The sequence below is a fragment of the Hypanus sabinus genome, chromosome 6, assembly GCF_030144855.1.
Source record: "Hypanus sabinus isolate sHypSab1 chromosome 6, sHypSab1.hap1, whole genome shotgun sequence".
Taxonomy (NCBI): domain Eukaryota; kingdom Metazoa; phylum Chordata; class Chondrichthyes; order Myliobatiformes; family Dasyatidae; genus Hypanus; species Hypanus sabinus.
Window position 1 is genome coordinate 112,468,517 of NC_082711.1, and position 24,844 is coordinate 112,493,360.

At 45.2% G+C, this 24,844-nt stretch overlaps 1 protein-coding gene across 2 annotated transcripts in view; it reads right to left on the bottom strand.

Annotated features, from left to right (window-relative positions):
• Positions 1-24,243, bottom strand: part of LOC132395761 (GTPase NRas) — a 63,641-nt gene extending 39,398 nt beyond the window's left edge. The window contains exons 1-2 of one of the 2 annotated variants that reach the window (XM_059972756.1): positions 24,109-24,243; positions 7,146-7,280 (exon numbers count right to left, since the gene is read on the bottom strand). In XM_059972756.1, coding sequence (XP_059828739.1) covers positions 7,146-7,256 — 111 coding nt within the window. In that variant the 5' untranslated portion in view covers positions 7,257-7,280; positions 24,109-24,243. Of the gene's footprint in view, positions 1-7,145; positions 7,281-23,852; positions 24,088-24,108 lie in introns of those variants that run through there. The other variant, XM_059972755.1, reaches the window with a different exon arrangement.
• Between the last annotated feature and the right edge of the window lie 601 nt (positions 24,244-24,844).

Genomic DNA, 24,844 nt, shown 5'->3' on the forward strand with positions numbered 1-24,844 from the left:
AGTTGGAAAGTTATGTGAAACTTGATGAGACCTAATTTAGAGTATTGTGTGCAGTTCTGGTGACTTACCTACAAGAAAGGTATCAATAGGATTGAAATAGTGCAGAGAATATTTACAAGGATGTTGCCAGAACTTGAGATCTTGAGTTATAGAGAAAGGTTGAATAGGTTAGGATTTTTTTCCCCTTGAGTGTTGGAGAATGAGGGGAGATTGGATAGAGGTATACAAAATTATGAGTAGGGTAAATGCAAGCAGACATTTTCCATAGCAGTTGGGTGAGAATACAACTAGAGGTTATAGAGTAAGGGTGAAAGGTGAAATGTTAAGGGCTTTTCTTAGAGAATAGTGAGAGTGTGGCACAAGCTGCCAGTGGAAGTGGTGGATGCAGGTTCGATTTCAACACTTAAGAAAAACAAGGGATGGGAGGAGTGTGGAAGTCTATGGTCCAGGTGCAGGTGGATGGGACTAAGCAGAATAGTTCAGCATGGACCAGGTGTGCTGCAGTGTTCTATAATCAATGACACAAAGAAAATGGATATTATCAGACTGGACAATGGTAGAACTCCCCAGGTTAGGTGCTGGGACCACTACTTATATAGATTAACTTGGATATTAATACGAAAGGCAAAAATTTCAAAACCTGCAGGTGATGTAAAAATATAGTAGACCAAATAAAAGTGAGGACAATGACAACACACTTAAGGGGACCGACAGTACAGGCTAGCAGAATAAGCAGGCAAGTGACAAATTAAATTTAATACAGAAGAGCATAAAATTAAACACTTAGATCAAAAGACTGAGTAGGAAAAAACATTAATTTTTTGGATGGGTGTGCAGGAAGAAAAGGACCTGGAATATTTGCATGCAATATTTGAAAGTGACAGAACATTTTGAGAGTGTGTTTAGTGAAGCATTTGGAATCTTAGACTTGTGAACAGACTTACCAAATACAACAGCAGAGGAATTTTGCTGATTCGCATAGGCCACAATCTATAATTGTTGCCAATTAAAGCCACTGTGGCGACCCATTTCCTAGCGTATCCAAACCGACTCACAATTAGATAGCCTACGGGGGTTTGCGAGCACAGAGTTTTGGAGCCTCCGCGCCATGGGGGGCCGGTTGACAGAGGCTTAAAAGTGAGGCTGAAGTTTTCGAATAAAGTTTTTTCCTTCGACTGCAGTTACCGACTCCGTGTCGTAATTTTAACGCTGCGTGTAGCACACCGCTACAATTGGTGACCCCGACGGTCCAAACGATTTTTGGACCAGAAATGACCGACGCCGCCTCTGTTCATGCGGTTTCGTTGAAACTGCCAGGTTTCTGGACACAGCGCCCGGACCTATGGTTCCAGCAAGCCGAAGCCCAATTCCACGTTCGCCAGATCACCTCAGAAGACACCCGCTACTACTACGTGGTGAGCTCCCTCGACCAGGACACAGCGGCCCAGGTCGCGGAGTTTGTACAGTCGCCCCCGGCAGACGGCAAGTACACGGAATTCAAAGCCCTGCTCCTCAGGACTTTCGGACTCTCACGGCGCGAGCGGGCTGCCCGTTTACTGCACCTGGATGGCTTGGGCGACAGACCTCCATCGGCTTTAATGAATGAGATGTTGTCTCTCGCCGACGAACACACACCCTGCCTCATGTTTGAGCAAGCATTCCTGGAGCAGCTGCCCGAGGACATCCGCCTGCTGCTGTCCGACGCGGATTTCAGTGACCCCCGGAAGGTGGCAGCCCGGGCGGACTTGCTGTGGAACGCCAAAAAGGTGAGCGGGGCGTCCATCGCACGGATCTCCCAGCCCCGCTCCCGGCAGCAAACCAGGAGCCCGCCGTTGTCGCCCGCCCTGCAAGTTCCCGGGAAACGCCAGGGCCAGCCGCCGCTGATGGCTACGGCGGCTGGCCATCGGGATAGCCTCCTGTATGTGTGGGATAGAAGGTCGGGACGCCGGTTTTTGGTCGATACTGGGGCTGAGATCAGCGTTTTACCTCCGACGAGTTACGACACCCGCAGCAGGGCACCGGGTCCCCCCCGAGGGCCGTGAATGGCAGCACCGTAAGGACCTATGGCACCCGCCAGGTACAGCTACAGTTCGGCTCCAGCCAGTTCACGTGGGACTTCACACTGGCCGCCGTAGCCCAACCGCTTCTGGGTGCGGATTTTGTGCGGGCTCACAGCCTGCTGGTCGACCTGCCCAGGAAGAGACTGGTACACGCCGAGACCTTTCAGACGTTCTCCCTGGGTGCAGCCCAGTTGCCGGCCCCTCACCTCGGCTCCATCACGCTGTCCGACAACGACTTCACCAGGGTCCTGGCGGAGTTCCCATCGGTTCTGGCACCGCAGTTCACAGCAGCCATGCCCAGGCACGGCGTACAGCACCACATCCCGACCCAGGGACCACCCCTCCATTCCCGTGCTCGGCGGCTTCCCCCGGACAAGCTCCGACTGGCGAAGGAGGAGTTCCAGAGGATGGAGGAATTGGGGATCATCCGGCGGTCCGACAGCCCATGGGCTTCCCCCCTGCACATGGTGCCCAAAGCGACGGGGGGCTGGAGACCGTGCGGCGACTACCGCAGGCTGAACGAGGCTACCACACCGGACCGCTACCGTGCCGCACATTCAGGACTTTGCGGCAAACCTGCACGGCGCACGGATCTTCTCCAAGGTAGATCTCGTCCGGGGATACCATCAAATCCCGATGCATCCTGACGACGTCCCCAAAACGGCTCTCATCACCCCATTCGGCCTTTTCGAGTTCCTCCACATGCCGTTCGGCCTGAAGAATGCCGCACAGACGTTCCAGCGGTTAATGGACACGGTGGGACGGGACCTGGACTTCGCGTTCATCTATTTAGATGACATCCTCATAGCCAGCGGCAGTCGTCAGGAGCATCTGTCCCACCTCCGTCAACTCTGCGCCCGACTGAGTGAGTACGGTCTTACAATCAACCCTGCCAAATGCCAGTTCGGACTCGATACCATTGACTTCCTGGGCCACAGAATTACTAAAGACGGGGCAACCCCTCTGCCCGCTAAGGTAGATGCGGTCCGCCACTTCCCCCGACCCACCACGATCAAAGGCCTTCAGGAATTCGTAGGTATGGTCAATTTCTACTGCCGCTTCCTCCCTTCAGCTGCCCGGATCATGCGCCCCCTGTTCGCCCTGATGTCGGGTCCGAGCAAGGACATTACCTGGGACGAGGAGTCCGCCGCCGCTTTCGTTCAAACGAAGGAAGCTTTGGCAGACGCCGCAATGCTAGTACATCCCAGAATGGACACCCCTACCGCCCTCACAGTGGACGCATCCAACACGGCAGTCGGTGGGGTGCTGGAGCAACTCATCGCAGGTCGCTGGCAACCCCTGGCGTTTTTCAGCAAGCACCTGCGACCACCCGAGCTTAAGTACAGTGCTTTCGACTGGGAACTGTTGGCACTCTACCTGGCAATCCGGCATTTCAGGTACTTCCTAGAAGGTCGGCCCTTCACCGCGTTCACGGACCACAAACCGCTTACCTTTGCGTTTACGAAAGCATCCGACCCCTGGTCATCCCGCCAGCAACGCCACCTGTCCTACATCTCTGAATACACGACGGATGTCTGGCACGTCTCGGGTAAGGACAATGTCGTGGCGGATGCGCTCTCTGGCCCTACCGTTCATGCCCTTTCCCAAGGGGTAGACTTTGAGGCGCTGGCAGAGGCACAGCAGGCGGATGAGGAGATTCCGAGTTACAGGACCGCAGTCTCCGGTTTGCAGCTCCAGGACCTCCCCATAGGCCCGGGTGAGAGGACCCTACTCTGTGACGTCGCCACCGGCCAGCCCCGTCCGGTCGTCCCGACAGCATGGCGGCGCCGCGTTTTCGACTCCATTCATAACTTGGCGCATCCCTCCATCCGGACGACTGTCCGGATGGTTTCCAGCAGGTTCGTTTGGCACGGACTCCGCAAATAGGTCAGTGAATGGGCCAGAACGTGCATGCACTGCCAGACGGCCAAGGTGCAGCGGCACACCAAAGCCCCACCGCAGCAGTTCCATCCCGCCCACCGGCGTTTCGACCACATTCATGTGGATATCGTGGGCCCCCTGCCAGTGTCGCGCGGAGCGCATTACCTCCTGACTATCGTGGCTCACCGACACCACCTCCGAATCTTGCGCCCGAGCCCTGATCGCCACCTGCCTACCACCCACAGTCGAACGGGCTAGTGGAGCGTTTCCACCGTCACCTGAAGTCGGCCCTCATGGCCCGCCTGCGAGGAGCCAACTGGGCGGACGAGCTTCCCTGGGTCCTACTCGGCATCCGCACAGCGCCCAAGGACGACCTGCAAGCCTTGTCGGCCGAGTTGGTATACGGCGCGCCCCTGGTCGTCCCCGGGGAGTTCCTACCAACCCCAAGGGGGCAAGAGGAAGAACCCGCAGCAGTCCTGGGCAGACTTCGCGAGAAGCTCGGTAACCTGGCCCCCATACCCACTTCACAGCATGGGCGGCACCCGACCTGCGTACCCAAAGACCTACAGAACTGTAAGTTTGTGTTTGTACGAAGGGGCGGGCATCGGTCACCGCTGCAGCGGCCATACGAGGGGCCGTTTATGGTGCTCCGGAACAACGGGTCCACGTTCGTGCTGGACGTTGGGGGGAAGGAGGAGGTTTTCACGGTGGACCGCCTCAAGCCAGCCCATGTGGACCTGGCGCAACCGGCCGAGTTTCCGGCGCCTTGGCGCAGAGGCCGACCTCCCAAGCAGGTTCTGGCCCAGACTGTGGACATTGGGGGGTGTATCGCCGGTTCTGGGGGGGGGGGGGTTATGTGGCGACCCATTTCCTAGCGTATCCGAACCGACTCACAATTAGATAGCCTACGGGGGTTTGCGAGCACAGAGGTTTGGAGCCTCCGCGCCATGGGGGGCCGGTTGACAGAGGCTTAAAAGTGAGGCTGAAGTTTTCGAATAAAGTTTTTTCCTTCGACTGCAGTTACCGACTCCGTGTCGTAATTTTAGCGCTGCGTGTAGCACACCGCTACACCACCACACTTTAGGAAGAAGGTCTCATAGAAAGGTCTCAAAATTTAATAGTATGGTAAAATATGAATGATTTTAGTTGAAAGATTAGACTGCAGAAGATCATTTGTTCTCCTTGCAGCAAAAGAAGTAGTTAGGAGTTTTGATACGGCACTGGTGTGTTTAAATAGGATTGGGGGAAACTGTTCCTGCTGAAGACAGTTAAAATGCCAGTGGACATAGATGAAAAGCAATGGCAAGAGGTGGGAGAAAATGCAAAAAAAAATCAAACAGCTACTATCTAGAACTGCCTATTTGCAGTGCTGGTAGAAACATTTAATCAGGGCTTTAAAAAAAAACAAGAACCTTGAAGGAAAATAAATTCAAGGTTACAGAAAAAGAGTAGGATATTGAACTGACTGATATGCTCTATAAAAGCTAGTACAAACTCTGTAGTGAATGGTCATCAATTGAGTCACAATTCAATAATTCTAAATGTACTTTGCTGCACTTTTCCAATATTTTCTTTCTACTTCAGACTTCCAATACACAGAATATTTTCCTTCTGCATTAGTAAGTTATCGGCTCTAGACAATTTTTATTTCACTTTTGATAAAGCACTATTTGTTCCAGAGTTCTTTCAAAACGGAAATTATACCATATACTGGAAAATGGTGAACGTTAACGACTAAAGGGGAAAGTATAAAGATGTGGAATATACTGGCCAATCAGTATTTTCTATCACCATAGATCAGTAACAAAAAATCTATAGAATACTTCTTTATAAGAGACAAGCAAACATTTAGCAAATTCATGGATTAGTGAAAGCCAGGTTACATTTGACAATGTTGTCATCTTTTAAGGAATTATCGAGCATACAGGAAAAGTTAATTCATTTGGAATATGACAAGTGAACATTAGTGCCCATTGTAACAGAATGCCAGCTGCAGCTCAATAAAACTGGTTAAGTCAGAGTTTTACTGATTTAAATCCTATTCCAAAGATTTGAGCACTACATCTCGACTTCCACAGTCATTGCAGTAACGGGGCAGTATCAAATAGGGAGAAATGCCATTGTTTTGATGAGACACCAAATTGAAGTTCAAAATTAAATGACATCACATTATTCTAAGAGCATAGCAGTTATTACTGATATCCAATTTAAGATGGTGCTGGTGAAACACAGAGACATCTTACTGGTAGCAAACAAAACTCTACTAACTACTCTATTAATCACACTTTTTCTGGTAAATGATCACCGCAATTAATGGTCTGTAATTTCCCTTTTAGCACTGAGCTTTTGAACCACTTGCGCAAACAGAAGTCTCGATGGTGCAAGGTGGTTGTGGTGTGGTGTGTCTGGGCTGAATCAAGGTGGCAGGGCCCAGGCCCAAGAGCAGGAAATGAGCTTGAACAGACTTGGAGCCAATTGAAAGTGATGGATCCAAGACGGGGCAAGGTAGAGTCAGGGCAGCGGAGGCTGAACCCAAGAGTGAGGGACAACTTGACGTTGGATGATATAAGCATAAGGCCAGATTGAAAAGGTTAGGGTATCAGGGCCAGAAGCGAGGCACAGAGCAGTGTTCAGCCTGTCTCTATTGAACTGAGGCTGTGGCCTGCAACTAACAGACAACCAGACTGGCTTTGTGGCTGTGAACTCACTTTCATGAGCTTTAGTTCTGAATGTTACTCGCTTACATTTTATTGTTTGTATGAATTGTTCCTTTGTTTTTCCACAAGGGTGTTTTTTTAAAAAATGGGTTCTATCAGGTTTCTTTGTGGCCATCTTTAAGGAGACAAATCTCAAGGTTGTATATAGTGTACATACTTTGGTCATAAAAGTACTTTGAGCTTTGATCCAGACCATCTGTAATCCCTTACTATTAAAAACATCTGATCTGGGTGACTTGCAATGTAGAAATGCCTACTGATTTTGGCATTTCAACAGTGTTACACTTCTGAAGCACTTAATTGGCTGGAAAGCACCTTAAACTGTTTCACATATCAATAACAGGAAGTATTTTAGAAAAGTTCAATGTCAAATCCAGATTCATTTTTTGACTGCTAGAAAGAAAACTACATTAGTTCAAACACAAACTCCAATAAAAATCTGTCAAATTTACTTTAAGAACCTATCCATTGGTCTGTGCCCACTTACCTCTATTGTTGGATCATATTCATCCACAAAGTGGTTCTGAATCAATTGGATAGTTAAGGCACTCTTTCCCACACCTCCAGCTCCAACCACTACAAGTTTGTATTCCGTCATTTCCTGGTTCCCTTTGGAGCTAATCTGGAAATTGTGAAAAGTGGGAATATTAGATTTGTCAGTACAAAATTCAAAGGTGGTAATGGTGAACTTGTTGCACTTGAAAAAGCAATCATAAATTTCTGTCCTAAACTTGAATGTAATCTGCAGCAACATGCAGTGTCAAAGCCGTTATGCAGGTAATAGTGCTGAGAGAAATTTATGCAGCAGGAAGTTATTAAGCTCTGCCTGCCCAAGAATTACTTTGTGCAACTTGCATAATCAAATTATGTTATGAAGAGTTACATTTTTACAAAATAATGCACTGCTCTGTTGAGATGCTGCCTTTTCAATGTGAGGGATGACACAGATCCCACAGTAGTAAGTTGATCAATCGGGAAGTTATCCTATGTGTCTTGATTAATATTTATCCCTTAATTGACATAATTACAAAAAATTGTTACTGTTTGAGGGAGTTTGTTGCGCAAAGATTGGCTGGCATGCTTCCTACATTACACCACCAGCTAAGTTTCTAAAACGCAAACAGCATTTCTACATGAATGCAAGTTTCTTCTGGCTCTTTTAATATTATTGGCACAAGACTAAGAAAACTGAGGTCAAGCTTTTGTATTTATCCTGATACTGTAATTCACCCACATTGCTATATGATCTAGAAAATGAGTAGCTAACATAGTAAGAATGTTTCCAGTGTAACTTTTACGGTTGGTTTAGGGCATACCAGAAAGTCAATTGCAACAAAAAAAAATCCAACCATGTGCTTGCCATTTACAAATTTCAAATCAGTTGTACAGAAATTACTGGAGAAAATTCTCAGGGATAAGGTATATGAGCATTTGGAAGATCATGGCCTAATTAGGGAGAGCCAGCATAGCTTTGTGTGTGGCAGATTGCTTCTTACCAACTTGATTGAGTTTTTTGACAAGGTAGGTGAGGAGAGAGATTGATGAGGGTAGGGCAATGGATATTGTCTAGATGGGCTTTAGTAAAGCATTTGACAAAGTCCCTCATGGGAGGCTAATCCAGAAGAATAAGATGCATGGGGTCCACTGCGAAATGGCTGTTGGGATTCAGAAAAGGCTAGCGCAAAGAAGACAGAAGGTAGTGGTTGAAGGGCCTTACTTGAGCCAGAGGTTTGTATTTAGTGTTGTTCTACAAGGACCACTGTTGTCTGTGATGTATATAAATGATATAAATGACCTGGATGAAAATGTAGATCGGTGGGTTAGTAAGTTTAGGGATGAGACCAAGATTGCTGGAGTTGCGGATAGTGTAGAAGACTGGCAAAGAATACAGTGTGATGTACACAAAATGCTGGAGGAACTCAGAAGGCCAGGCAGTAGCTACGGAAAAAAGTACAGGTGATGTTTCCGGCCAAAACCCTTTGGCAGTACTTTTTAGTTTTTTCATAGATGCTACCTGGCCTGATAAGTTCCTCCAGCAATCTGTATGTGTTGCTCGGATTTCCAGCATCTGCAGATTTTCTCTTGACACCATGATATAGATCAGTTGCAGAAATGGTGGATGGAGTTTAACACAGATAAATGTGAGGTGTTGTACCTTGGTGGAGCAAATGCAAGCAGACAGTACATGGTTAAGGGCAAGATCCTTAACAATGTTGTTGAGCAGAGAGATCTTGAGATTCAAGTTCGTAGCTCCTTGAAAGTGACTACACAGGTTGATGAGGTGGTTAAGAAGGCTTATGGCACGCTTGCCTCTATTAGTTGAGGCACTGAGTTCAAAAGTCAAGAGGTTATATTGCAACTTTATAAAACTCTAGTTAGGCCACATCTGGAGTATTGCGTACAGGAAGGGTGTTGAAGCTTTGGAGAGGGTGCAGAAGAGGTTTACCAGGATGCTGCTTGGTTTAAGGACATGTACCATCACAAGAGGCTGCATAAACTTATTTTTCTCTGGGGCATTAGAGGTTGAGGGGAGATCTGATAGAGGTTTACAAGATTATGAGAGACATAGATTGAGTGGACAAAGAGCTCTGTTTCACTGAATTGAAATATCTAATATCAGAAGGCTTGCATCTAATGTGAGAGGGGAGTAGGTTCAAGGGAGATATGAGGGGCAAGTATTTTTCTTAGAGAGTCACGGATGCCTGGAATGCACTGCCTGTTGTTTTGGTAAATGCATTAGAGGCTTTTAAGAGACATTTGGACAGGCACATGGATGCAAGAAAGGTGGAGGGATATGGACATGATGTCGGTAGGAGGAATTAGGGTTTGGCTGTTTTTGATTTGGTTTATAGCTGGTTTGGCACAGCATTGTGGACCGAATGGCCTGTTCCTGTGCTGTACTGCTCTGTGTTTTATGTGTACTTATTTACATCAGGGACTCTGTAGGAGGTACAATTAATGCAAACCAGCAAATTATCATCATGTCTAATGTCTAATAATATTTTAATAGTGATCAGGAACTCACACGCATTTTAGTTACTTGACCAAAACAAACTGCAGAGACCTGTGGATTATTGTGTATGTGGGGGGGGGGGGGAAATAGATGGGCTAGGAATAACACAACTTAAGATACGCATAGATCAGTAAAAATTTGTTGCTACGATAAAAATGAACCCAAATCAGGATTAAATAAATGGCCATGTGATTTTATTAATTATTTTTTCGCCAGTTCAATATTACTGTGCTTTGATACATTAATTCCATACAACATCAATACAGCATTTTAGAAATAATAGTAATCTGCATTAGTGGCAAGACCACTCAAAATGCTATTATGAAACTTTAAAGTGAATTTATGAAGTCACATAACCACTCAACCAATTTACTATACAAATTATTTCTGAAGTTTCAATTACCCTTCACATTCATTGTGCATTGAAGGACATTAACTGCTGGGAATTAGTATGAAGCTCAACAGTGACTGGAACACCCAAACACAACAGAACTTACATAATTTTATTTTTGTAAGCAAGTTCTTCAGAGAGAACAACACAAAACAGCTTAGTATCTTAAACAGATCAGATTCAGTACTGATGATAAAACGATTGCACCATTTGCTGGGTTTTAAAAGTTGATACGAGGTGATGTCAATAATAATCAAGCGAATAGATGTCACTGTCGGTCTGAATCTCAGTCCTTACACAAGGTCCAACTTCCAACACAACCACAAGGAAGAAAAATGGTGATATAAAAAGATTGTTTTACATTTATCTTTTCTGTTACCATATATCACATGCAATTCATTCAAGGCAGATGAACCACAATTCCTGTGGTATTATTTTAGATCTCCACCATAGCTCTTTGAACAAACCTATCAGTGTATGCTTTTGTAAATACAACATAACTAAACCTATAAATTTGCCTAATAAGATCTGGAAATAGGTGATACAGTGCTCATATTAGCTTTGAGAAACTCGCCCAACTGCTGACCAAACCAGTCTTAAAATAGCAATGGCCATATTACAGAGATGCAGGTACAACAATCCAAAACTACATTAGTTGGAAAGTCAACCACAGAGCCTCCATAAAAAGTCTCATCCATAAATTGTGGAGATACCCATTCCATTTCTCTACCCACCAGCCTACCACTACTGTGTTGTGTTACTGTGTGAAATAGGATACAGTCTGAATGAATTTGACAATTCAATTCTGAGCATTAATAAAGCATCTTCAGCAGTGGAAATTTACATCACCACAAATGGGAACTTCATGACCGAGTTTTATTCCACAATTCAGCAAGGATGTTAACTGATCTTAATTTGATAAGGAGTGTTAATATTAGCCCCCTAAAAACGAGGTATCAACACGTAAATCTGAATAGGACTGCAATATATTTGTGCTGTAAAGCAAACATCAACCAATAACGGCTAATGAAGGGTATTGGCCTGACACATTAGACTGTTCTCTCCTCTCCATAGATACTGTCCGATCTGCTGAGATCCTCCAGCAGATTGATGGTGAACAATTAAACAGCTTACAAGAACATGCTACCTCAGGAAGGTCACCATTCTTAAAGACGGCAGAATCCAAACTACAAGTGCCAAAATGGAAGGGTGAGTACTTACAAACATCTTTAGCAAGAAGTATCAGTGGCTGATCCACCTCAGCTTCTCCCCAAGCTATCACAGAAGTCATCTTTCAGTCAATTTGGTTTCTTTCAAATGACAGACAAGTAACTTAGAACAATAGATACCAACAAATGCTATGTGATCAGACAGTGTTTTGCTATGCTAAAATTTCTAGTGCAGAATAGTCATTGTCTAACCAAGCTGTTTGGTTTATTTTTTGTGAATGCTAAATAATACCGGATGTACCTGTTCCAACTTAGAGAACTTCCGTTTTTTTTCCCGATTCCTGATCTGCGGTAACCTATGCACATCCTCCCATATACTTTAAATCATCTCTAGTTTACTTATAATAGCTAATACAAAGTAAATGCTATGTAAATAGTTGTTATACTGTATTGTTTAGGGAATAATGACAAGAAAAAAAAGTCTGTACATGCTCAAACAACAAGTGCTGGAGAGAGAACTTCCTTGTTTTCCCCATCTGCGGTTGGTTGAATCCGCGCATGCAGAACCTGTGGATAAGTATGGCCAACTGTACGCTACATTATCTGTGCTGACGATGCCATATTCAACTGAAACTAGCAAACAGTACATGGTCCACATAACACCATTGCCTGTATAGTCATGTAACTGTCAAAATCCCACTTAAATGCCACTACCATGTCTGCTTCTAGTTCACACTCAGCAGTACTTTCCAGGCACTTATAACCCTCTGTATACATCTTCTTTAAGCAGTTTCCTCTCTCATCTCATGTCCTCTAGTAATTTACATTTCTCTGCTGTGGGGGGAAAAAAGCTGCTTACCCCATCTATGCTTCTTCAATTCTATAAACCTCTATCAAATCTCCTCTCGGCCTCCAAACTTCAAGAGAAACAGAATCAAATTTGCCCAACTTCCCCTTATAGCTAATACACGCTAATCCAGACAGCATCCTGGTGAAACTTTTTCATTGCCTCCAAAGCCTCCCCATCCTTCCTGTAATTGAATTGCCATACCAGAACTGCACACAATGTCCCAAATGCAATCTAACCTCCTGACTCTTAAACTCCATGCTCCAACTGATGCATGTGCATATCAACATGAAGTAAATGACTTGGAGTGAGAAGGCACTGCAACAAAATGGTTCTATGAATTTATTTTTTTTGATTAATTTTGATAGCAATTGCTTTGAATTATCATTTGTAACACAATTTCCTTTTTCTACTGCTTAACCAAATGGGGTAGTTTGAGCATCTCAGAAACTGTAGATTTTCAGGGATTTTCATGCTCAACAATCTCTAGTTTACAGAGAATGGTAAGAAAAATTTTAAAAACATGCAGTGAGCGGCAGCTCTGTGGGCAAAAATACCTCAATAATGAGGTGAGAGAATGGCCAGATGCCTCAAGCTGACAGGAAGGCAACAGTAAATTAAAATAACCACACATTACAACAGTAGCATGCAAGAGAGCATCTCTGAATGCGTAACACGTCAAATCTTGAAGTGGATAACCTACAGCAGATCACACTGGGTTCCACTCCTGAACCTAACAGAGAGACCATATTGCATTGTATATTGCTTTTACTACCTTGTAAGATCTGACAACATGTGAGGACAAGTTCATCAAATAGTATTATCTCAAATGGAGAAAGAAAGAAAGAAAAACTGCAAGAGTTCTGGGTCCAAGTGGCATAGAGGACAATAGTAGAACAATTAAATTCTACGATGCTCAGAAACTCAACAAGCATATAGAGACTTAAGGGAAAGGCTGAAAGACTAAAACATTACTGGGGAGGGACAATGTCACGCTGGGATTTCAAAAATCTGATGAAAACACAGCTGAGGAAGCCAAATCATTGGGTATATTTAAAGAGGAGGGTGATAGGCTCTTGATTAGTAAGGATGCTAAAGGTTATGAGGAAATGGTAGAATGGGGTTGAGAGGGAGAATAAATCAGCCATGATTGAATGGCAGGGAAGACTCAGTGGGCTGAATGGCCTAATTCTGCTCCTACATCTTATGGGTGAAATTGTTAAAAATCAAGCCATTGCCAGACTGAGCGCCGGCAAGTAGAATGTTAATGAATCAAAAAAACTTTTGAATTAGGTTGTAAAAGCAGAGTTTCACTATGTTTGTGACAGAAGGAAGGCTGTCCTTTTGACTTACCCAGTGCACAGAACTTCACCAGACACAGAAAGATAACAGATAGCTTGATTGTCACAGGCATATCCATGTCAAGGATACCTAACAAGGATCCTCTCAGAGATTCTAAGAGGTGATTACTAGGTCTATAGAAAGTATTTACCTCCTTCAATATAACACACCAGATTGGTGTTTCAGTTGATTGTAGTAAAAATACACCCGTATCTGGAAGATCCAACTGCTGATGAGTCAATACCCTGGCAAAAACTACACCATTAAGATAAAAGAACACTCCAAGCAACTCTGTGGAAGCCAAACACCACACATCATCAAAAGCACACCATCCCTACCATGAAGCATGGTGGTGGCTGCATCATAATGTGGAGATGCTTCATAGCAGCAGGATCTGGAAGACTTCTGAGGGTAGATGGTAAAATGAATGCAGCAAAATACAGGGAAATCTCAGAGGAAAAGCTGATGCAGTCTGTAAGAGAACTGTGACTTGGGAGAAGATTTGTTTTCTGGCAAGACAATGACCCCATGCATAAAGCCAAAGCTACACAGGAATGGCTTAAGAACAACAAAGTTAATGTCCTGGAGTGGCCAAGTCAGAGTCCAGGCCTTAACCCAATTGACAATTTGTGGTTGGACTTCAAAAAGGCTGTTCACTCATGATCTCCATTCAATCTGACAGAGCTTGAGTAGTTTTGTGAAGAAGAATGGCGGGGGGGGGGGGGGGGTGCAATTGCAGTGTCCAAATGTACAAAGCTGATAGACATCTATTCACATAAACTCAAGGCTTTAATTGCTGCCAAAGTGCAACTACTAAATTCTGACTTGAAGGGGGTGAATAATTATGCAATCAATTATTGTGTTTAGTAATTACAATAAATTTAGACCAATTTGTAGAAATTTGTTTTCACTTTGACACAAGAGTTTTTTCTGTTGATCAGTGTCAAAAAAGCCAACTTAAATCAATTGTGATTCAATGTCGTAAAACAAAATATGACTACTTTCTGGGGGGGGGGGTAATGAATACTGTTTATAAGCACTGTGAATACAGAATACAAATAATGCAAAAACTGTTAACATTTAGGAATGTTACCCAAGTACAGTCAATCTAAATTCAATAAAGCCAAAGATACTTGAAAAATTCTCTGTTATGTCATTGTGTTAAAGGCAAAAAAAAACTAAATGCTTAAGAATTTTTGGATGCAATTTAATAAGATAGCTCAAACATTCAGGACTAATTTACAAATGCCACAACATAGAATGCACCATAATAGGAAATTAAAACTAATGATTAATGGCTCCTGCAGAAAATACCCTAAGGTTCAGAATCAGATTATCACTGACATACTGTATGTCTCTAAGTAAATAGTGCAAAAGACAAATAATGAAATACTGTCCATGAATCATTCAGAAATCTGATGGCGAAGGGGAAGCTTCTCCTAAAACAGAGACTGGGTCCTGTACTTACTCCCGGATTATAGTAATGAGAAGAGGATGAAGGTCCTTAATGATTGCCCTTAATATTGGCATAAGAACATGATTTGCTACTGATCACAAACTGAGGCTGACAAATAATAAAAGTTGACCTTACAAAGCAGAAAGATTGGCAGCACAGAACATAATTTATTGTAAAAGCACTAAGTTATTTATTCCGGGAATAAACCCAGACAAAATAAAAGACAGTTGAGCACAAGCATAAACAGGCAAATGGTCAATTTTGCAAAGTTATGAAGGTTAGATACTATCATTAAAAACAGGGTCAATATCATTACCGACTTTGAAATAAATACAGCCAGCCTGTCAGCCCCAATATTAAAGTAGTGAATAAAGAAAACATAACTTATTCTGAGGTAACTCGTTAGAAGTATTGACAAACTGAAATCGCTATTTAAGAGTGAAGAGGGGACTGGAGAAATTAATTCATCCACAGCAATTCAAACACAAAATACTTTTAACAGAAAATAGCTCCGGCAAAAGACAACCACTTAAAGCAAGGAAAGTTACAAAGTTTCAGTGATACTTTAGCAAAGAACCAGCAGAATTGCAATACAGGTTGAGTATCCCTTATCCAAAATGCTTGAGACTGAAATAATTTCGGATTTTGGAATATTTAATATGATAGCTTGGGATCACTACAATTTCCGACTCTAAAGTTATGTGTTACCAATAAGTCAAGTCAAGTCACTTTTTATTGTCATTTCGACCATAACTGCTGGTACAGTACACAGTAAAAACCAGAGGAGTCTGATAGCTTGGGGTAAGAAACTGTTACACAGTCTGGTCGTGAGAGTCCAAATGCTTCGGTGCCTTTTCCCAGGTGGCAGGAGGGAGAAGAGTTTGTATGAGGGGTGCGTGGGGTCCTTCATAATGCTGTTTCCTTTGCAGATGCAGCGTGTAGTGTAAATGTCCGTAATGGTGGGAAGAGAGACCCCGATGATCTTCTCAGCTGACCTCACTATCCATTGCAGGGTTTTGCGATCCAAGATGATGCAAAATCGAAACCAGGCAGTAACGCAGCTGCTCAGGATGCTCTCAATACAACCCCTGTAGAACGTGACGAGGATGGGGGGGTGGGAGATGGACTTTCCTCAGCCTTCGCAGAAAGTAGACACGCTGCTGGGCTTTCTTTGCTATGGAGCTGGTGCTGAGGGACCAGGTAAGATTCTCCGCCAGGTGAACACCAAGAAATCTGGTGCTCTTAACCATCTCCAGCGAGGAGCCGTCGATATTCAGCGGGGAGTGGTCGCTCCGTGCCCTCCTGAAGTCAATAACTATCTTTTTTGTTTTGTTCACATTAAGAGACAGGTTGTTGGCTCTGCAACAGTCCGTTAGCCGCTGCACCTCCTCTCTGTAAGCTGACTCGTCATTCTTGCTGATGAGACCCTCCACAGTCGTGTCATCGGCGAACTTGATGATGTGGTTTGATTTATGTGTTACAGCACAGTCATGGGTCAGCAGAGTGAACAGCAGTGGACTGAGCACACAGCCCCGGGGGGTCCCCATGCTCAGTGTGATGGTGTTGGAGATGCTGCTCCCGATCCGGACTGACTGAGATCTCCCAGTCAGGAAGTCTAAGATCCAGTTGCAGAGGGAGGTGTTCAGGCCCAGTAGGCTCAACTTTCCAATCAGTTTCTGAGGGATGATTGTATTGAATGCTGAACAGAAGTCTATGAACAGCATTTAAACGTACATGTCTTTTTTGTCCAGGTGGGTTAGGGCCAGGTGGAGGGTGATGGCAATGGCGTCATCTGTTGAGCGGTTGGGACGGTACGCCATCTGAAGGGGGTCCAGTGAGTGGGGCAGCAGGGTCTTGATATGCCTCATGTTGAGCCTCTCGAAACACTTCATGATGATGGATGTGAGTGCAATGGGACGGTAGTCATTTAGGCAGGACATTGCAGACTTCTTCGGCACGGGGACAATGGTGGCGGCCTTGAAGCATGTTGGAACGGTGGTGCTGCTCAGGGAGATGTTGAAGATGTCAGTGAGAACATCTGCTAGCCGGTCTGCACATCCTCTGAGCACTCTACCAGGGATGCTGTCTGGTCCAGCAGCCTTCCATGGGTTGATCTGCACAGGTTTCTTCTCATGTCAGCAGTGGTGAGACACAGCACCTGGTCATTTGAAGGAGTGGTGCACTTCCCTGCCACCACGACATTTTCCACTTCAAAACGAGCATAGTATTCAGCGCATCTGGGAGGGAGGCTTCACCCGAACAGTCAGGTGATGTCCTGGTAGCCCTTCCACATGCACCGCGTGTCACTGCTGTCCTGGAAGTGGCTGTGGATTTGCTGGGTGTGTGCACGCTTTGCCCCTCTGATGGCTCGGGACAGTCTGGCCCTCGCTGTTGTTAGGGCTGCCTTGTTGCCTACTCTAAAGGTGGAGTCACAGGTCCTCAGCAGTGCACGCACCTCCGCGGTCATCCATGGATTCTGGTTAGCACGTGTAGTGATGGTCTTGATAGTGACGTCATCAATGCACTTGCTGATGTTGTTAGTCACTGATGCTGTGTACTCCTCTAAATTGGTAGAGTCACCATCGGTTGCAGCCTCGCTGAACATGTGCCAGTCAGTGTGCTCAAAGTAGTCTTGAAGAGCAGAGATGGCTCCTGCTGGCCAGGTTTTCACCTGCTTCAGAACTGGCCTGGAGCGCCTGATGAGCGGTCTGTATGCTGGGATTAGCATAACAGAGATGTGGTCTGAGTATCCGAGGTGGGGGCGGGGCTCCGCCCGGTACACGTCAGGAACGTTTGTGTAAACCAGCTCCAACACATTCTCCCCCCTCATTGCAAAGTCCACATACTGATGAAATTTGGGGAACACTGACTTAAGGCTTGGGTGGTTAAAATCACCGGCGACAATAATCAGTCCATCAGGGTGTGCGTTCTGCAGTTCGTTAATAGCCCTGTACAGTCGACAGAGCGCCTCCTTAGCATTAGCGCTGAGGGGAATGTAGACACTGACTATGAGGATTCCCATGGTAAATAAGATGGTCTGCATCTAACAGTCACAAACTCCACTAGTGATGAGCAGTGTCTGGAAACCAGCACAGAGTTCTTACACCATTCCATATTGATGTAAACACACAAGCCACCACCACGAGTCTTACCGGAGAGAGCTGCATCCCTGTCCGCTCAATAAAAGGCGAGCCTGTCCAGCTGAACAGCGCCGTCCGAAATTCCACCAGTGAGCCACGTCTCTGTAAAAACATACACACAGCAGACTCTGTACTCCTGCCGAGTATTTCATTGGAAGCGGATGTAGTCCAATTTATTGTCCAGGGAGTGGACATTGGAGAGCAGAATGGACGGGAGAGCCAGCTGGCTAGAGTTTGCTTTTTGCCTGGCATGGACCCCTGCCCGCTTGCCTAGCTTCCGCTTCCTCACACATCGTTTACGACGTCTCCACCTCCGGCTACCAGCATCAGGCGACTCCGAGGACTGTAGGCCCAATCCACTCAGCAGGCTGAGGTCACGTAATTTAACCAGCAGATCTTCATGAAGGTTTGTTTTTGGGTGATCTCAGTATTGTAGTAATATCTGGCGACGGTAGATAGTCGCTCTGTTATCCATGTGCCCTTATCAAAAATCGTGTCTCAAATTTAAATTAGAAAATTAAATTTTAATAAGCAGTATATCTCACTTGTTAATCACACAGTAAAAATGATTACCTACCATTAATATAATGAAAGTATAGTGAGTATGGGGTAACAAAAGCAGTGCAGTAGCATCGGAAGATTACCTGAATCATCTGTTGAACAACAACATACAAAGGCAAGCTTTCAGTCTCCACCTACCTATGTTTTAAAAGATTACAGTACACTGTATTTGTATTTTACTTTTTTAAGGTTTTATGGAAGGCTGAGACTTGTCCTGGTGTTAAGATTTTCATTTATCAATAAATTTACCTGCTGCTTCATTATCAGCATACCGTTAAGTAGCACGTTTACTCCAATGCATTCTTTCAATACACGATTGAGATCTTTATTTTGCAATTTATACAATGTTTTGTCTATTTTTCATTAACTTCTGTTCATTACATAGATGAAATCACTTCTCAGAACTGTCTGTGATGCGCAGAGGCCTGTCCATCACCTGGGAACTTTCCCAGTGCCTTGTGAAATTTTCTATTTCTGACATCATGTCATGGATTTCAGGTTTTAGAATTCTGGGCAAGGGGTACTCAACCTGTATTAATGACCTCCTTCTGTGCTGTAACCTTCTATGTGAAGTTACTTGCTTTCAAAGAAATGTAGTGAGCAAAAAGTAAAATCATGGACGTTGTCATTGATAGCACTATCAAGCAGTCTACCCAATCCCCAACAAAATACTCAGAAACTCCCATTTTATGTTTTGTCAGGACCACACAGCTCCACAGATCATTCCAATTAAATGCCAGAATTGAGGAGATTGGTATAGCATAGTGATGGAGCTGATTTCCTCCCACATCCCAAAGATATGCAAACTGTTTCATTAACTAGCCATTGTAAATGGTCTCTACTGAGGTGATGGATGGATATTCTTTATTGATCCCAAAGGAAATTACAGTGTTACAGTGGCATTACAAGTGCACAGATATACATATTGGAACAGTAGAAAGAATAAAAAAAGTTATCACGAACAGTCTAACAGGAAGGGATCATCAGTTTCCCCGCTATAGGTTGACTCATTACAAAGCCTAACGGTCAAGGGTAAGAATACCATCATATAGGGCTCTTTAGAGCAGAGCAGTTGTCTTAATCTATTACTAAAAGTGCTCTGGTCAGCTAAAGTGGCATGCAGAGGTTGAGAAATATTGTCCAAAATTCCTAGGATTTTCTGGAGGGTCCTTTGTCCTACCACAGCCTCCAGTGTGTCCTGTTTGACTCCTACACAGAGCCAGCTTTTCTTATCAGTTTATTGAGCCTGTTGGCATTACCATGTTGATGTCATTGCCCCAGCAGACTGGTAAAACATGTGAAGGAGAGGCCTGCATAGTCCAAAGGACATCAGTCTCCTCAGGAAGTAGAGGAGACGCTAGCTCTTCATGTACACAGCCTCCATGCTGGTGTTCCACTGAAGTCTATCATCCAGGACTGGAAGGGAGCTTGATGAAAATGTAAACAACACACACAAAATGCTGATGGAACGCAGCAGGCCAGGCAGCATCTATAGGGAGAAGCACTGTTGACGTTTCAGGCCGAGACCCTTCATCAGGACTAACTGAAAGGAAAGATAGTAAGAGATTTGAAAGTGGGGGGGGGGGGGGATGCGAAATGTTAGACCAAAGGGGGGGGGGGGGAGATGAAGCTAAGAGCTGGAAAGGTGATTGGCGAAAGTGATACAGAGCTGGAAAAGGGAAAGGATCATGGGACAGGAGACCTCGGGAGAAGGGGGGAGGGAGCACCAGAGGAAGATGGAGAACAGGCAAACAACTAAATATGTCAGGGATGGGGTAAGAAGGGGAGGAGGGCATTAATGGAAGTTAGAGAAGTCAATTTTCATGCCATCAGGTTGGAGGCTACCCAGCAAGGTGTTGTTCCTCCAACCTAAGTTTGGATTCATTTTGACAGTAGAGGAGGCCATAGATAGACATATCAGAGCACCGGACGCAGTATACCACACCAGCTGACTCACAGGTGAAGTGTTGCCTCACCTGGAAGGACTGTCTGGGGCCCTGAATGGTGGTGAGGGAGGAAGTGTAAGGGCAGGTGTAGCACTTGTTCCGCTTACAAGGATAAGTGCCAGGAGGGAAGGGATGGGGGGGGGGGGGGGGAGGGGAGAACAAGCGGACAAGGGAGTCGAGTAGGGAGCGATCCCAGTGGAAAGCAGAAGGGGGGGGGGGGGAGGGAAAGATGTGCTTGGTAGTGGGATCCCATTGGAAATGATGAAAATGTTGTGGGATTAGTGTAATTGGGTTCTTGATGGCCAACAAACTCAGTGAGTTGAAGAACTTATTCTCATGCATTATGATTGTGATTAAATGAAGGTTAAACATTCGAACAATTGTTGCCTCACTGTATGTGTGAAAACTGAAGTTAGTGGGCATCAAAGGGAAATACACTTCACTGGTGTGTATCAAGTCTCACACAAAGGAAGATCGCTGTGGGTATCAGTAGTGAATCAGCCCAGACACAACAAGAACTCCTCAGGGCAATAATATAGACGTGCTTTATCAATGATTCTCGCTCCATCATAGGTCAGAAATGTGAAACTTTATTAATGATTTCACAATGTTCAACTCCTTAGAAAACAAAAGGAGTGCATGACTGCATGCCGCAAGCCCTAGATAAGATGGGCTGATAAGTCTAGTAACATGCGCACGACAACCACACCAGTAAGTGACCTTCTCAACTTGAGGGTCCAATTACGTCCTACAGATCCCTACAATCAGCACCCTGGAGATCACCAAAGAGCAAAACTTCAATTGAAGCCCCCACATAAACAATGGGTTGGAAGAACACATATCCTATGACATTCCAATATCTACAAGGCATACAACATGTTTAAAGTGGTAATCTGTCCAGTTGGCTAGAAGAGTGAAATTCAAACATACTCAAGTTTGGCACCATCCAGATCAAAGCCACACACCACTCTGCAGATTCACTCTAACACTTCAGTACATCACCTACAAAAACTCAGTGATTACTCTCCTAGGCTAATCTAACTACATTTCCAAAACCTGTTAACTTTATGGCCAAGAGGGACACGGAAACATCATCTGCACATTGTCCTGTAAGTCACAAACTTTCCATTTCAGAAAGAGTTCGTTGTTTCTCCATCATCTTTGCATCTGAATTCCCATTGAATTCTTGTGAGACTATCAAAAATAGTCTACTCTGGGATTGGTAGCACAGTGGTTAGATTTGCAGATTAGAAACCTGGAGGGCTGGATCAACAGCCTAGAGACAAAGTTCAACAATGGGATTTAATTTGAAACAAAACTTTTGGTAACAATGATCTGAATAAAGGAATGTATCTAGTTCACTAATTCTGCCTTAAGGGGAGGAAATCTGACATTTGTACCCAGTGAATGATTCTGATTAATTTCTAACTGCCCTCCTAGAAATCCATGCAAAAACTCAGTTGAATAGTAAATGTACTTTGAAACAGGATTTTAAAAAAGACAACACAGGCAGCAAATTGACACCTGTTAAGTTGCTCAATGCCCAGTCAACCTTGCAGACTTCCTTGCCATACCCTTGAACTCCCTTTGTGCCACCCTTCCCAAATTTCCTTCTCCATTTTGTGTCAGCCCCCCCGAAAACTCCCGAGTCCCTTTCATGTTGCCCAAAACACCCTAGATCTCTGTATCACTCCCATATTTCCTTGAGCTGCCTGCACGCTATTCCCTCTATGTTCCCTCACTGGCAGTTCCTTTACTGCTCGTCTCACTGTTCCCTGCAACTTCCTTCCTGACCATTTAACTTCAACCCTTTTTTCATTGCAGCCCTCCTCCCATGAACAGCTGGTTCAGAGGCCTACACCTACTCCTAATATATATGAACAAACATCTAGATGTAAATATCTCAAAGTCACACTCAGTTAATTGCCAAGTTTGATGGCGCACAGGTGCAATGAAAAACTTGCAGCTGCAACATTCAAAAGAAAAATAAGTGACACAAAAGAGAACAGTTATAACAAAAAAAAATCTCCACTGCAGTGCTCGTGGTGTTGCTACGCTCAGTTAGGGATTAGAATTGTACAGGTTACTTCAAGAACCAAACAGTTGAAGGAAAGTAGTTCAAGATTCAAGATTGTTTAACGTCAGTTCCTGTACACAAGTGTATAAGGAGAACAAAACAATTGTTACTCTGGATCTGATGAAGTACAAAAAGAACTCAGTAAGATAAAGACAATAATATAAATACAATAGATATAAACACTTAAGATAGCTTATACATAAGTTGACTCTATACCCACAAGGTGACGGACAGGAAATAATAAAGTAGTGGTAGAGTTAGTGGGTAAAGGTGTTACTCCCTGGGGAAAGTAACTTTTTTCCAAGTCTGGTGGTCCTAGCGTGGATGCTATGTCGCCTCCTCCCTGATGGGAGTGGGACAAACAGTCCATGAGCAGGGTGGGTGGGATCCTTCACAATGTGACTGATTCCATTCCAGCACCTTTCCATATACACGTCCCGTACAGTGGGTAGGCTGGTGCCAGTGATGCGTTGGGCAATTTTGACTCCCTGTTGAAGAGCCTTCCATAGCTTACTAGGATGCTGTCTACTCCACATCTGTAGAATGACACGAGTATGGATGGGATGTGTAAAGTCCAGCTCTCGTCCCCCCTTTATTGCACCTCCTTTGTTCCACCTAATACACTCCCCTCCCTCCATCCCTCAATTACCTTCCTCATTTCCCTTGTCCCTTTGCCTGGATGACTAACACCTTGGTAATAGCAACTCCTCTTCCACAGAGCACATCACAGAAACCAGACTCCACTCTGTAGACCCTGTATATAACTCTTGCTGCCTCAGTAAAGCAGTCAGCATATTCAAAGGCTCCCCTCCCCCACCCCACCTTTCCCAAACAGGTTCTCTGTTCCCTTCTGCCATACAAAAGCTCGAGAGCACATACCATGCAGCTAGAGGATGGCTTCTACCACCCTGCTACTAGACTGCTGAAAGGCCCCCTTGTACAAGATGGACTCTTGACCTCACAGTCCACCTCGTTGTAATCTTGCTTCACCGGTTACCTGCACTGCACTTATTCGGCAGTGTTTACACTTTACTCTACACTGTTATTGTTCTACCTCAATTCACCGGGTAATGATTTGATCTGTATAACAGTATGCAAGACAAGCTTTTCTCGGTATTTCAGTATATGTGACAATAATAAATTAACACCGTCCCATTCAAGCCCTCCCTTCGTCCCCTACCCTCAACCCTCCCTCGCGGCCTCTTCCTACTGCCCTCCTCCCCAAAGGCAAGACCGTGGCCCTCTTTTCTCACCCGTTCTCTTCAGCCCCGGCGCCGGGAGCGACGAGTGTCCGTGCGGGGAGGGGGGTGGTTCAGAGCATGCGCGGTGCCATCGCCCCGCCCGGCCGCTAACGGCTACGCTCGCGCCCGGTCCCGTTCCCGTGCTCGCGCCTCCGCCGAAACTTTCTGCCCCGAACACGCCCTGTCGCAGGACCCCAGCCAGCTGGCTTCGCTACATCCTCCACGCCGCCCTCCTCATCCGGACATCACACCCGCTCCGAACTCTTACGCGCTAGCCCGAAGCTGCCATTCCTATCGAACACTGATGATAGAGCTCCTGTCAGGGGCGTGAACTTTTATTTTTTCAGGCAAAATAGGTGCGACACACGATGGGGCTTTCGGGGTCGAGCGGTGCGCAAGCGCAGTTCCACGCCGGTTTCCGGGGAACGGTATTGTTTCGCTGGTGAGAAAGAGCGGTGACGTCAAATGACGCGCGCGGCTATAAATAACCCATATATAAGCAGAGGCGAGCGGGCAGTCTGGCTCGCCGTGTGGGGATGGCGAGGGGAGTGGCTCCGCTGCGTCTGTCTGGCCAACCCAGCTACTGATCTCTTCCCCCACGCTGGCGGATTACGGGCCAGCCGGATTGCGCTCTTCAGAGGGACAAACCGGAGAGAGTATAAATAACCTTCTTTGCTTCAGTTCAGTTCAGTTGGCATGGGGCTTCAAGTAGATTAGATTCAACTTTAATGTCATTGTGCTGAGTACAGATACAAAGCCAAATGAAGTGCAGTTAGCATCTAACCAGAAATGCAAAGAATACAGTAGTGTTAAATAATAACTGCGAATAAAAAGTAAGTGCTACAGCACACAATTATAAAAGTACTGAGACAGTCCAATATGGGTGCAATACTGCTTAGCGCGGGGATGTGAGGTTCAGCAGGGTCACAGCCTCAGGGAAGAAGCTCTTCCTGTGCCTGCTGATGTGGGAGCGGAGGCTCCTGTAGTGCCTACCGAATGGGAGG